At 35.2% G+C, this 14,212-nt stretch overlaps 3 protein-coding genes across 8 annotated transcripts; 2 read left to right on the top strand and 1 right to left on the bottom strand.

The window, feature by feature from the left end:
• The first annotated feature begins 386 nt into the window (after nucleotides 1–386).
• On the top strand, nucleotides 387–4,634 carry LOC127254650 (periodic tryptophan protein 2). 3 transcript variants are annotated; one of them, XM_051279871.1, is made up of 8 exons: nucleotides 387–1,722; nucleotides 1,850–2,101; nucleotides 2,195–2,287; nucleotides 2,383–2,754; nucleotides 2,992–3,336; nucleotides 3,418–3,645; nucleotides 3,747–3,953; nucleotides 4,273–4,634. In XM_051279871.1, exons 1-7 carry the CDS (start codon nucleotides 508–510, stop codon nucleotides 3,915–3,917), a joined length of 2,676 nt encoding a protein of 891 aa, XP_051135828.1. In that variant the 5' UTR covers nucleotides 387–507; the 3' UTR covers nucleotides 3,918–3,953; nucleotides 4,273–4,634. The 3 variants fall into 3 exon arrangements, with proteins under 3 accessions (XP_051135828.1, XP_051135827.1, XP_051135826.1); XM_051279870.1 differs by having other exon boundaries at nucleotides 4,264–4,634; XM_051279869.1 differs by having other exon boundaries at nucleotides 4,232–4,634.
• A 2,438-nt stretch (nucleotides 4,635–7,072) lies between these two features.
• On the top strand, nucleotides 7,073–11,137 carry LOC127254946 (uncharacterized). Of its 2 annotated transcripts, none has more exons than XM_051280312.1 (9): nucleotides 7,073–7,279; nucleotides 7,425–7,613; nucleotides 8,630–8,709; nucleotides 9,326–9,382; nucleotides 9,471–9,704; nucleotides 9,791–9,853; nucleotides 9,995–10,063; nucleotides 10,225–10,270; nucleotides 10,365–11,137. In XM_051280312.1, exons 1-9 carry the CDS (start codon nucleotides 7,270–7,272, stop codon nucleotides 10,433–10,435), a joined length of 819 nt encoding a protein of 272 aa, XP_051136269.1. In that variant the 5' UTR covers nucleotides 7,073–7,269; the 3' UTR covers nucleotides 10,436–11,137. The 2 variants fall into 2 exon arrangements, with proteins under 2 accessions (XP_051136269.1, XP_051136268.1); XM_051280311.1 differs by having other exon boundaries at nucleotides 8,627–8,709; nucleotides 10,365–11,134.
• A 577-nt stretch (nucleotides 11,138–11,714) lies between these two features.
• LOC127254945 (uncharacterized) lies at nucleotides 11,715–13,586 on the bottom strand. 3 transcript variants are annotated; one of them, XM_051280308.1, is made up of 3 exons: nucleotides 13,318–13,586; nucleotides 12,349–13,051; nucleotides 11,715–12,238 (listed from the first exon to the last, which is right to left on the bottom strand). In XM_051280308.1, the coding sequence occupies exons 2-3, from the start codon at nucleotides 13,012–13,014 to the stop codon at nucleotides 11,966–11,968; spliced, it is 939 nt and encodes a 312-aa protein (XP_051136265.1). In that variant the 5' UTR covers nucleotides 13,015–13,051; nucleotides 13,318–13,586; the 3' UTR covers nucleotides 11,715–11,965. The 3 variants fall into 3 exon arrangements, with proteins under 3 accessions (XP_051136265.1, XP_051136267.1, XP_051136266.1); XM_051280310.1 differs by lacking the exon at nucleotides 13,318–13,586 and adding an exon at nucleotides 13,164–13,181; XM_051280309.1 differs by lacking the exon at nucleotides 13,318–13,586 and having other exon boundaries at nucleotides 12,349–13,157.
• Between the last annotated feature and the right edge of the window lie 626 nt (nucleotides 13,587–14,212).

Here is a 14,212-nt window from a genome sequence, read left to right as displayed (position 1 = left end):
GAAAGTAAAATAGAAATATTTATACTCCCTCCGTCCATTAAAATTAGTTTATTTGGTTCGGCACAAAAATTAAAAAAAAATTAAATATTTTTTTAAAAAAATGATAGATTGTTGTTGAAGGTATTTTTAAAAATTTAATTGAAAAAGTAAATAAATGAGAAAAGAATGTAATAAAATTAATAGTATTTATTGTAAATAAATATTGAATAAAAAATAATAATTAAATATTAATTTATTTGATTTTAAAAAATTAATAATAAAATAAATTTAGAGGACCAATTAAAAAGAAAAGTGAGACAAATTTGGAATAGAATGTAAATAAGAATTTATAATTAAAAAAATAGAATACTGTGTAAAAAAAAAAGAAATCCTAAACACTGTTTAGGGAGGGAGAGTATATGATTAGATTAGAGTTCCATTGAAATTCACTTTCAACTCCACCCAAAATTAGGGTTCCTCAGCCGCCGCCGCCACCGCCGCCACCGCCACCGTTGCTCTGCAATTGACATGAACTATAGATTTCAAAATTTGCTTGGGGCGCCGTATCGCGGTGGGAATGCCGTCGTCGTGAACAATACTTTGCTGATTTCGGCGGTAGGGAATAGAGTTTCGGTCACCGACCTAGTCAAATCGGAGACGGTAACCCTCCCCTTCCAAGCTTCTACAAATCTACGCCGCATCGCAGCATCACCGGACGGCGTGTTCCTGTTGACAGTGGACGAGAACAACCGTTGCTTGTTCATAAACCTCCCCCGCCGCGCGGTTCTGCATCGCCTCTCGTTCAAGCATCAAGTCGGCGACGTGAAATTCAGCCCTAACGGACGGTTCATCGCCGTCGCCGCCGGCAAGCTCCTCCAGATATGGCGTTCGCCAGGGTTTAGGAAGGAGTTCTTTCCCTTCGAACTGGTTAAAACCTTCGCCGACTGTAATGACCGTATAACGTCGCTGGATTGGAGCCCTAACTCGGATTATTTAGTTGTTGGCTCCAAAGATTTGGCCGCGAGGCTTTTCTATTTCGAGGAATCCAAGACTAAGAAGAAGAACAATAACAGTAAGCCATTCTTATTTCTAGGTCATAGAGATGTGATTTTGGGGGCGTTCTTTGGTGTAGATAAGAAAACAAATTCCGTTTCAAAAGTTTATACATTATCCCGCGATGGTGCGATTTTCAGCTGGGGATATCCCAAATTTGAGCCAATGGAGGAAGAATATTCGGAGCCGGAGTCGCCGGGGACGCCGGACGTCCGGCGGGGCCAGAACGGGGAATTAGTTAATTTGAAGAAAAGGAAGGATATGGAACACGATACGAATGATTCAGATGAAGACATAGGGCCTTTGTTGCATAATTTGAAGTGGGAATTGCTGAAGAAGGATTTTTTCTTGCAAGCTCCGGCAAAGTTAACAGCCTGCGACTATCACAGAGGTCTTGATATGGTAGTGGTTGGATTCTCTAATGGAGTGTTTGGCCTTTATCAGATGCCCGATTTTGTTTGCATTCATCTGTTATCGATTTCACGAGAGAAGATCACGACGGCTGTGTTTAATGGTCTTGGAAACTGGTTAACATTTGGATGTGCAAAGCTCGGGCAGTTGCTGGTGTGGGAGTGGAAATCAGAGAGTTATATTCTTAAGCAGCAGGGCCATTATTTCGATGTGAATTGCATTGCTTATTCGCCGGATTCGCAGTTATTGGCTACTGGGGCAGATGATAACAAGATCAAGGTGATTGATTTTCGATGGATTATCCATTTTTGTTATTTTGACAAAGTAGTTTTTGTCGAATAAGTGTTTTTTTTTAAATGCACTAGCTATTCTACATTGGTTAAAGCTTTAGCGTTTGTGGCTATAGGTTTGGACTGTATCTTCTGGCTTTTGTTTTGTTACATTCTCCGAGCATACGAATTCTGTGACAGCACTGCATTTCATGGCTAATAATCATTGTCTCCTGAGTGCATCTTTGGATGGGACTGTTCGTGCGTGGGATTTGTTCCGCTACCGTAACTTTAGGACATTTGTGACTCCTACGCCGAAGCAATTTGTTTCTCTAGCCTCGGATCAGAGTGGCGAAGTGATTTGTGCTGGAACTCTCGATTCATTTGAGGTGCTTTTTCTTTTTACTCATGAACCTGATGCTCGCGCCTGCTCTTGTTAGATTTACTTTTACTGATAGTGTAATGCTTGTGAATGTTATTAGATATTTGTTTGGTCGATGAAGACGGGCCGGCTGTTGGATGTTCTCAGTGGCCATGAAGGCCCTGTTCACGGGTTAATGTTTTCACCCACTAATGTAAGTTCTTTCGTGTTTTGTATTTGGTTCATTGTTTCTCGATAATGTGCATTGCTTTCATAATCCGTAGTGACTTTAATCTTCTTCCGATGCAGGCTATTTTAGCTTCATCTTCTTGGGACAAAACGGTTCGCTTGTGGGACATTTTTGAGGGAAGAGGTGGTGTCGAAAAGTTCGATCATACTCATGATGTCCTAACCCTTGCCTATCGTCCGGACGGTAAACAGCTCGCCTGCAGCACTCTGGACGGGCAAATCCATTTCTGGGATCCTCTTGAAGGCGTTGAAATGTATACGATCGAAGGCCGCAGAGACATTTCCGGAGGGCGTCTTATGACCGATCGCAGATTGGCTGCTAACTCCTCTGCTGGAAAGTGCTTCACAACATTATGCTATTCTGCTGATGGCAGCTACATATTAGCTGGGGGAAGTAGTAAATACATTTGCATGTACGATGTCGCCGAACAGGTTAGCTTTTCCATTCTCGCTCCTGTAAGATGTCATCAAGCCTCCCCTTACATTATTCTACAATTTGAGGTTGTTTGAAAGGCTTTTTAAAACGATTCGAGGTCTTAAGAGTTCATAATATATTATCTAATGTTAAGTTGTCATCTTTCTTCTCCGAACATTTTTGATGGAATCAATTTAGCCGCAGGTGTTCATATAGTTGCTTATTTACATATCTTGCAATGTGTTCGTCAACAGGTATTGTTGCGGAGATTCCAAATAACCCTCAACCTATCGTTAGACGGAGTTCTTGATTTCTTGAACTCAAAAAAAATGACCGAAGCAGGGCCATTGGATTTGATAGATGACGACGATAGCGACACGGAAGAAGGCATAGATAAGCAAACGCGGAATAAACTGGCGTATGATTTGCCAGGATCCATGCCCAATCACGGGAGGCCTATTATTCGAACAAAATGCTTGAGAATAGCACCAACTGGCCGAAGCTGGGCAGCCGCAACCACAGAAGGAGTGCTTCTCTATTCGATGGACGAGTCGTTTATCTTTGACCCCACTGATCTTGACGTCGATGTTACACCTGAAGTGAGCTTTACAATCATCATTCCTTTCGTCAAATTCATTATATGTTTATACATATATGTTTAAATTCATTTTTCCATGTAGGCAGTCGATGCAGCTCTGAAAGATGAACAACCAAAACGGGCGTTAATCCTCAGTCTTCGAATGAACGAAGATGCACTAATAAAGAAGTGTATTGTCGCGGTTGCTCCTGCCGAAATTCCCGCTGTTGCTGCTTCAGTACCCTTTCGGTATTTGCAGAGGTTAGTCGAAGCACTAGCTGCCCTTCTGGAAAAGTCTCCGCATCTGGAATTCATCCTCCGATGGTGTCAGGTTGATCTTAAAATCCAATTATTACAGCCATCTTTACATTTGACCATTCATCGTTGCCGTACAGTAGTTGTTTCTCACTAACCTCATTTTTTTCGCATCAGGAGCTGTGCAAGGTCCATGGGAGCTCGATTCAGCAAAATTCTAGAAATCTACTTCCTGCTCTTAAATCCTTGCAGAAGGTTATCACTCGATTGCATCAAGATTTAGCTGACACTTGTTCGTCCAACGAGTATATGCTTCGGTATCTATGCTCTACGAGTAACAAGAGATAGCTCAGCACACACGTCGCAATCTGAATCAACTCACTGGTAAGAAATTGTTAGAGTTCAACCATACGCAACTTTGTTTTGCAGTTTAGTACCCGTTTAAATTTTATTACATAATTCATCCGTGTATAAAATCTTGACAATATGGGATCTTTTGTGGCTATTTCTCGCCGAGATCAGTGAATTATGCAATAAAAATTACTTGTCATTTTATGCATACTATATATTCAATTATTTTCTTAGAGCACTTTTGAGTGTTGTTTTGGCATTGGTACTTCATTATTCCCAAATATCCAACGATTAGGCGGCGTTTTTCGTAGGTTAATCATCTTCATCTTTGCATTTGCACAAGGACTTACAGCAATCTCAAAATCAACAAAGGGCAATAGACGAGCATCTGGTTGCCGGAGGAAGCCATGCACCGGGATCGTATTCTTTGTTGCTTGCCGGGTCATATTTGTCGGGTCGGGTAAAGTTTCCATCTGAGCATAAATTTATTTACAGTTTTGTAAGATCTTTTAAGGTTAGTTGGATTATAGTATTTATATGTATGTATGTCATTGGGGTTTCAATTTCTTCCCCAAGAAATTTTGGTTATTGAGAGTGTTTGCATGGACGTGAGATTTTTGTTGTTCTTTACATGATGAGGGATATTTCGTAAGGTATTGTTAGAATTAGTGATTTTTTTATTTAAACTTTGATATATATATATATATGTATATATATTCATTTTTTTAACGTTTTAAATATATAGCGTCGAAGAAATTCAGGCTGTGTTTGGTGTTTGATTACATACAGGAGTGGGGGTTAGTTTGGTATGTAATATCGAAATTTATATGGTATAAGTTTTTGGATATGATATTTTACTAAATCAATACAAAAACTTGGTATGATAAAATATCATATTGTACTTAAAAAATTGGTATGGAAGATACTATATATATATTTATTTTATAATTTTGGAAAAATATTACAAAATAACAATTTTGGTATCAATATATAGAATTATTGATACACTGAGATTGTGTTTTGATATATGGTGATATACCTACCGAAATTCTCCCTCAGTTTCAATACAGTTGTCTTGTTTTTCTATTTTTGTCAATCTCAAAATAATTGTCTTGATTCATTATTTTTATATTATTTACACAATTTTTTACATTTTACAATCAAAGTTCTTTTCTTCAAACTAAATATAAAACAATTTTTTGAAAATAGTTGAATATAACTATTTGAGCAAAAATAAATTTTGGTCCAATTGAAAATTTTTATCAATTTTAGTCTCACTCAAAAGAAAATTTATCAATTTAAGTATTATTTGTTCTCAACACAACCATATTTTTAATGTAATGATATTGTAGGTTATTTATTAGTATTATTTTTATTTTTTTTTAAAATTATTTGATATATATTTATAATTCAATATTTTTGCAATTATTTTTTAAAATATTAAAAATTAATTAATTTTTATATTATGAAATAATTGTAAAAAATTAAAAAAAAAATAATATTTATATATATATTTTTAATAATCATAATTATACATATTTTTTTATAATTTATTGTAAAACTTTTAAAATATTATTTTGAATTAATATATTTCTAAAATTATAAATTAAATTTATTTTATTGTGTTTTAATATTTATTAAGTTAAATTAGTTGTTGGATATAGACTGATTCGAACTGTTAGTTTCAGTTTTGGTTCGATTTCAACAGCTTCAATCCGTGCACTACTCAAATTGGCGATTTTATTTTTGCTTTTTTTGGTTGGAAACAATAGAAGTGTAGAAAAAGTTAATTAAATAATAATTAAAAAAAGGTGAGTAGGAATATGCCACTATGCAATGGGACTGTCCGAATTTTTGTATTTTTATATAATAATAATAATAATAATAATAATATTGAAGTGGTTTGAAATATTTAGTTTGTTTACTACCATTTTTCAATTAAATAATTCTTTATAAATATTATTAAAAAATATAAATATACACACATATTAATATAATAAATATATAATTCATTTATAAAAAGTCAAATATTTAACATAAAATATTATTTTTATAGGGTAAACTATTTTTTTTTTATTTTTTTTAGTCTCGTATCATAGACATTTTATCATTTTAGGACTTTAAGTGTGAATCCTGTATGAAAATAGTCTCGTAAGTAAAAATTTTTGCTAAAATGGTCCTCCGGTGCCGAACTCGTTACGCTGGTTTGTCGTTGCTGACGCGGCTGACATGTTATTGCCACGCAAATGCCACGTCAACGACACATAGATTTATTTATTTATTTTTATTTTAAAATATTTTGGTAAATTATTTTTTTAATCTCGTATGTGACCTCATTTTTTATTTTTAAGATATTTAAATGGACTTTGTCTCAAAATAGTCCCGCATGTAAAATTTTTTCGCTAAAATAGCCATCCGACGTGACATCTATGTGACGATGACATGTTAGCCAAATCAGCAACAACTGACAGCGTAGCAAGTCCGGCACCGGAAGACTATTTTAACGAAAAATACTGGACTATTTTCAGACAGGGTTCATTAAAGTTCTAAATTAATCAATAAATCGGATACGAAACTAAAAAAATAATTTACCATTTTTTATATTACACACGATCTTTTATACTATAGAAAAATTTCAATTCATCTACACTGAGTGAACAGTTTTTACATCATAATGTATTTTTTTTATAAAATTTAAAAATAATAATATTTTATTAATTAATATAAATATAAAATAATTTTGATATCTTTATTTTTTATATTTTAGGTATATATATAGTGATATATTTATAAAAATTAAAAATATATTTTAAAATTAATAATTTAAATTTAGTTACAAAATGATACTATATTTTATTTATTTATAATTATATACTACAATTTTTATATTTTGTACGAGAGATCACGGTTAATTTAATATATTTAATACGAGACCGATAATTTTTTTTTTTAATATTTTAATTGAGACCGATGATATAAAATTTATATATAGTCCTAAAATAAATTGAATTAGCGACTTCTAATAGAAAACAATGTAAAGCGACTATACGAGCGAGTAAACATGAAATGACTATAATATGCAAAAAGAAGCAAATCTTTACTATACTCTTACCCAGTCCAGGGACCTCAGGTTTCATAAAAGATCCAAACCAAAGCTAAGGAGTAATGGATAGTCCAGTCCTTCTAGTCCCGGATCTTATACTATTACCCTAACAGTTTTGGAGGTCCGCCTTTTGGGGCGTCCTATATATACGTTTGATTTGAGCCCTCCCTCCTCTTCGTCGTCCTTTTGCTCAGACGTAGAAATTCTCTCGCCGCCGTAGCCATATCAATTTTCCTCCGATTTCAAATGGCTGCGAGTAAGTTCACTTCTGATTCCTCTTTACTTGATACGTCTCCTGCTTGATTGTGGTGTTGTTAGTTCATTGATCCTCCTGGCAACCGTATATATGTATGTGGGTAACCTGTTTCTTATTTATTTTTTGTCATTGATTTTTGTTCCAGGCGGTTTTGGAGTTTCTGGCGTTCGGATGAAGAGCTTGGATTGTGGCTCCGCGAGCCGCACATTGGCAGCATTACGGCCTTCGCTCGGTTTGAGGATTCCAGAAACGATTCGATTTGATCAATTTGTGGTGTCGCGTAGATCAGCAAAGCCAGTAATTGCCTTGCAAAGTTCGGTTTCTAAAGCAGATCGTGAGTTGAATTTCTAATTCTATGAATTAGTTTCTCGATATCTGACAGTAGCCCTACCTGTATGGCTTCAATGTTGTTTGTTACGTTGTGTTCTGATTTTTGCATTAGAGATGGAATCTTGTGTGTGTATGTTATTAAAATAATGAGATTATAGGCGCGTTAAGTTGAATTGATGCTCAATCAATTGTTTCCTCAACTAGTTGGAAATTACTAAAAGAAGTCTGCATTGAAGCAATGATCCTGGATTATAACTGCTATGTTTGGCTGTGTGACTGGTACTTGGTTTTGTAATATTAATGCGATGAAGTATAAAAAAATGAATGTATGTGTATATATATTTTTGATTGAAATGAATATATGCATTTGATTGAAATTTTTGTGTTTTCTGTATAGATAATTTATAAGATTATGGTGTATGTAATTAATTTGATTGATTTGTATTTTCTATAATGATTTGATAGGTAATTGGATCACCGGATAGTTTGGGGGTGTATCTTACAAGATTTTACAAACATGAGTAAATTCGATTTTGAATTTAAATAGAAGTACTTGTCTAACAAAGATTAAACTGTGGAATTCGTGTGGCTTTGCAATAGCAAAAACTCACTTTAATATTTGGATGGTAGGTGTTTTGGAAGAAGACATCCAAATATTTGTTATCTTTTTCCAGCCATATATTTTTTAAGAGTGGGAGAAGCGATGATGTGCTTGCTTGAATTCTGGTGTTGCATTAACTGCAAGTAATCTACGAAAATGTCAGTGTTTATATTTTTCTGAATTTGGTATCTATCATTTGTAGGACATTAAATACAAATTAGTTTTATTTCTACACCGATGTTTTTATATTTACTAATGTTGGTTAAATGGCGCCCCTCTTATTGATTTCATCTCAAGAAATTGAACTCAAGGGGTGAATTTTTAACAGAGTAGTGATCACACATGAAAATTTGGTGTAGAATTTAATTTATGTTGGCAGTTCGTATCTTTCTAATATGGACTTTTTGCTTTGACAGCAGTGAATGCCAAGGTGGATGATCATTTGAAAGATACACATTCATGTGTTGCAGTAAAGACAGATATACCCAATGCTGCTGAGGCAAGTCGTTCATTTTTGCTTGCATGTAATACATTGTATTCTTATGTGATGTCATCACATCAATGATTAGATTATAGTTTAGTTTCCAACAAGTAGAAATGGAAAAATGTGATAAATTGATGATCTAGACACAGTTCTTTCTTTTATTCTCTTTATCCTGTTTTGTCGGATGCAGACAGCTGCCTGCATTTAATACCTTTGCTAATATATATGAAGTCAGAAATATTTATTGCGTCGTTATCTAGATTTTTGGAAACCCGCTGCCCGAACATAGCACTGTCACTTACCTTTTAGCTGTTGTTTTTCCTCTTCATATTGATGTTCTCTGATCATAGTTTGAAAATGGCTTGGATAAGAGAACATGGTTTAGTATGTATTTATCACTTTATCATCTGCAATGCTGGTTTCAATACTTTGAATTATTCGCTGCCCTGTCGAAATCCTCAGAAAAGGCTAGATTGTCTTTTATTTATTCTAAATCAGTTACGCCCAGATGCTCTGTTCTATGGAGTTGTTATGGATTGGGCAATGTTCTCTTGCTTTCTGGTGCTTGATGTGTGAATATAGGCCAAGTTTCTGTTAAGGAATTCAAACATTTTATGTTTTCTCTTTACAGATTGAGTCTTTATTGACAATGCTATGCGACACATCAATTGCCGAACTCGACCTTAAAGTGAGCATGCGTCCCTTGTTGTAAAACTTTACATTATTTTAAACTCGATATATTTTGATTCTATAATGTGGTTTTTCTTCTTGTTAAGATTGGAGGATTCCAGTTGTATGTTTCAAGAAATCTGGTTGATCATAGCGCGCCACCACAACCACCAGTTCCTGCTCCCGTTGCTATCCAACCAGTCTCTGGAATACATGATTCAAATGGCTCAGTGGAATCAACTTCCTTAACCCTATCGAAACCAAACCTTTACTCAAATGGGGCTGACACATTGTTTGAACAAGCTGCAGAGCTGGGCTTGACTGTACTTAAATCCCCAAGGGTGAATATGCCTAATATTTGCTTTTCTTGTTTTTTTAAATTACCTCTTTTTTATGAATGTTCGGACCGCTAATGTTTTAAATGCAGGTCGGGTTTTTTAGGAGATCTCGGACCATTAAAGGAAAGAAGACTCCTCCAGCTTGCAAAGAGGTTTTTGTTCTTATTATTCATTTGCTTATTCAAATTATTTGTGGAAATAATAATAAAAACCTGCTACAGTCTTCAGATGCTTTCTTCCTTCATTAAAATGTGAATAGTTCTTACATGTCCTGTTTTGATGTTGTTTGACAGAAAGACATAGTAAAGGAGAGTCAGGTGCTTTGCTACATTGATCAGCTAGGTGGCGAAATACCCGTCGAGGTTTGTTAACACAGGCTATTTCATTTTTATTATATTATATTTTTTTTTTTAAATTCCCAGATTCTTTCCATGCCAAACCACCCTTTCATTATCATGTTTCTCTAATAAGATGAGAAGGGCTAACTCTTTTGATCCGTTTGTGTTTGATTGTGTTTTACCAGTCGGATATATCTGGAGAGGTGGTTAAGATTCTCAGAGCAGATGGTGGTATGATAATCTCTTCCCTATTTTTTTTTTTTTTTTTTTTGTGGTTATGATATGCCAGCGTATTTAATAATTGATGAGCCGTTAACTGTCACAGAACCCGTTGGCTATGGTGACGCCCTTATTGCAGTGCTTCCTTCTTTTCCCGGGATAAAGAATATTCAGTAGGTACTTTTAGCTTATTGTCAGCCCTCAGCACAGGTTTTCTTTGGTTGCCATTCTATTTTATTCAATTATCTATCTATCTATTGGTTCATTGAATCCTAAATGCTAAAATTTGAGAAATGAGATCAACAGATTAGATTGTTTTAAATCGATTGCTGCGACAGCTATTATGTTTTTACATTGAGAATGAAAGAAGATTAGACATTTTTCCTGTTTTCTTTTTTTACTGATTTCCTTGCACCATTTGCAAGATTATATGATTAACCAAAACCCTCTGTTAAGACCAACTCCGGTTGAGACTTGGAAGAATTGAAAACAATGTATTTGAAATAAACTTGAAATGTGGGATTCTCAGGCAGATTTGTGTTTTTGGCTTGGCATAAAGATAAATGTGTGTTTGTGTTACATGACTTGTCAAAATTTATGACCTTAGGCCTCGATTATATAACTTTCACTTGCAAATTCCTCTCAATATGGGCATGGGAGTAGTAAAACGAATGGTTATATATATATATATATTAACTGTTTGTTAAAGCCCAATTCAGCCAGTCCATTCTAATCTGGACACATTTTTACAACATAAAAATGTAACAAAAACTCATAGTAAACATAGATACGTGATGTTTTATTATAGAGAAGAAAAAGGAAAAAAAAACACTATTTTATGTGATGTTTGTTTTTGAAAAGTTACAATTTTATGGATTGGTTGGATTTTGCCTTGATCAGTTTAGTTTTCTTTATTAATGGAATGAAGAGTAGAGTGTTGACTATTAGTGCTGCAGAAATTTTTATTTCCGATTCCCGATTAGGGTGCTAATTGCCCTGGTCACTGCATAAAAATAATAGGTAAAATTGCTCATATTTCTCATATGGTTTTGAAATTGTGTAAAATTTTTCGTTTTTTAAAAATTGCATGACACTCTCTTATATTTGTTGAATGAAATTTTACCCCTGAAACCTCCGATGTGTAATAGGATGATGAATTTCTATTTATATTTTTTGCATTGCGAAGAGTTTTATGCATTATATTTTAAAGTATAAGAGGGACGTTATGCAATTTTTTAAAATAAAGTAAAGAGTTACAATGAGTTTCGAAACCACAGTGAAGTTTCATGCAACATTTTTTGAAACTATAAGAGAGCTCCATACAATTTTTAAAATAAAAAGAGGATTTACGCTGAATTTCAAAATTATAAAAAAGTTATAGATAATTTTGCTAAAATAACATAGATAGCATATGAAAATATAACATATGCATACGTACCGTCAGTTCTATACGGTGTAGTAATGGCCGCCCAATTATGATTATTATTATGATTATTATTGTTTCCACTCTTCTTCCAAGTTGAAACAAGAATCAGATTTGCAGCATCAGATGTCTTCCTTGGCTCCATTTTTACTTTAATGGTGACGAAACAATAAATTCCCTTCTTGGAGCTTCAACAAATCGCGAAAATGTATATATGAAACACAAATGACTTGGGAATCTGCAACATCATCTAAAGATGATGCCAATGGATTATTCATCATCTCTCACCAGACCGATCTCGCGTACTCAACAGCCGATCTCGCGAGAGCCTCCATAGGGTCTACACATTTACTCCACAAAGGGTCCCCCGGCGGCAGAAGCTCCCGGAATTCATCCGAAGCAAGGACAACTCTATTCACCGCTCGCACGAGGAGAACCTGCAGAGCAATTCTGAACAAATTCTGAGCTCCTTCCAAGTCCTTTCGGCTCAGCGCCTCCACTGCAGGAATCACTGTATGCTCCATTGTCGCCTTGTCCGGAAGAACAACCTCAAACCCCTGCACAACACACAACCTAGCAGTCAAAAATTTACTCAGAGCGCACTTAAAGAGTAGCACCAACGGATTTCCACTAGGAAAAGCAAAAAAGACAGAAGTAACAATGATACCTCATTTTCAAGCTTGTCTTGGTAGAAACTACCAACCAATACCTCATTGGTGGCAAGAACACCTACGCGAAGAGGGCTTCCGGCCTCGAGTGGCCTCATCTTAGCTTCCTTGAGTTCATGTGCGACGCATTCACCAACATGAAGGAACGGAACCGAGCATCCTTCTCTAATCTCATCGTGCCAATGATGTAGTAAATGGCAAGGCATTGCTATGCAGCAAACTCCAGACTTCTCAAGAAAAGCCCTCTTACACCTCAAATTCGTGACTATTCGACTCTTATCATCATCATTTACCAACAAACCTTCATCCTTACTAGGCTGACTTCTTTCAAGAAACAAGAGCTTCTTGTTTAGAGTTGGATCTGAACAGAGGATAAAAGGTGGGCTACTTTCTTGACCATCTTCCCCCTTACAATTCACCAGCTTTTTGGTGAAATCCAGGCAAGAATCTATCGACACCCCTCCGATGATCCCGATGCTGTTGTCGCGTGGGGTTCTGATTCTCCTGTCTTCTGATGATTTATTAACAAAGACACTGCTTTCACATGCTTCAGCCTGGGGAAAGTTCACGAGGGCAGGGCTTCTCTTCCCCTGGCTTGTAGCATGTTTGTTCAGGCAACAGTTTATGCTTGATGGATAATTGAAGGATCGGAAACACAAAGACATTCTTGTACTAAAGTTTTAAGAATTTCCCCAACAAAACCTGCCAAGTGAATGAACATAAATGAATAACCAACAAAATCATAACCAGATTCACATTTACAATTGCTAGTCAGATGAATGGAAAATGGAAGAAGAGAAAAATATCAGCATACAAAAAAAACAAAACCCAAATGACCATAACCCTGAAATCTTTTTTCTTTTTCTTTTGGGGGTGGGGTGGGGTGGGGGGGAAGGGTTCTCACTGAAAGGTGAAGGAAAGGCTAAAGGGAAAAGTGGGGTTGCAGAAAGTGAGGGAGGAAAACATACCTCCAACCATGCAGGGGCTCAGCCACAACAAACCTACAAATCAGAAATGATCAAAAACAATTGAGTTGTGGAAAAAGATCTTCACCATTTGTGCCTTTCAGTTACAAATTTCCTCCACTTGACAAATAATTGAATGGATGTGACCAAAGTGCTAGAAAACAAAATCCTTTGTTAGCTTTTCTTTGTAGATCTTGGAACATGGTGCATCACTATTTCATATTGATTAATTTCTTGAAGAGGCTAATCAGTGAAAGGCAGGACAAGTTGGGGTGTGCTTCAATTCTTCTAAAAGGAAACCTATGGGCCCCATCCATCTTCTTGTAAAAACACCAGAGAGTAAAACATAAATTATAAAACCATATCCAGTTAAATTATTCATTCTGGAGGACCTTATCTTACTTTTTTCTTCACTTCATTCTCATTAAATATGGAAACAAATTTCCTCTAATCAAGGCAAAGATTTCTACATTCAATCCTGGGATTCTGAAGAATTTCATTTGCAGCTCAGATTGGATTATTACCTCTAAAGCAATTGAATTCTCAGTTGGTAGATTTGCCAAAAATGATACCTGAAAACCAGAGCTTTGAATCATTTCTATGTCCACAAGATTTAAATCTCATTACTGTTAATTTACACACACACACATACATATATATGATATCACATTCATATATTCAATATCTATTCTCATTTATACACACACTGAAACTTTATTTTCATTGAAAAGAAATAAAGAATTCAAATCAAATCACCTTAAAATATAAAAAAATAGACACGCACACCTAGGCAATTTATTTGATTACATGATGGGGGATATAAATTCAAAGATAGCGAGTGATATATATATATACATATAAATTCAAAGAAAATTGGAACAATATGCAAAGAACACAG

Source organism: Andrographis paniculata, unplaced genomic scaffold (assembly GCF_009805555.1).
Source record: "Andrographis paniculata isolate CXL003 unplaced genomic scaffold, ASM980555v1 Contig52END, whole genome shotgun sequence".
Classification (NCBI taxonomy): Eukaryota; Viridiplantae; Streptophyta; class Magnoliopsida; order Lamiales; family Acanthaceae; genus Andrographis; species Andrographis paniculata.
The sequence above is the reverse complement of the archived record's forward strand: the minus strand, read 5'-3'. Positions and strand labels throughout refer to the sequence as shown.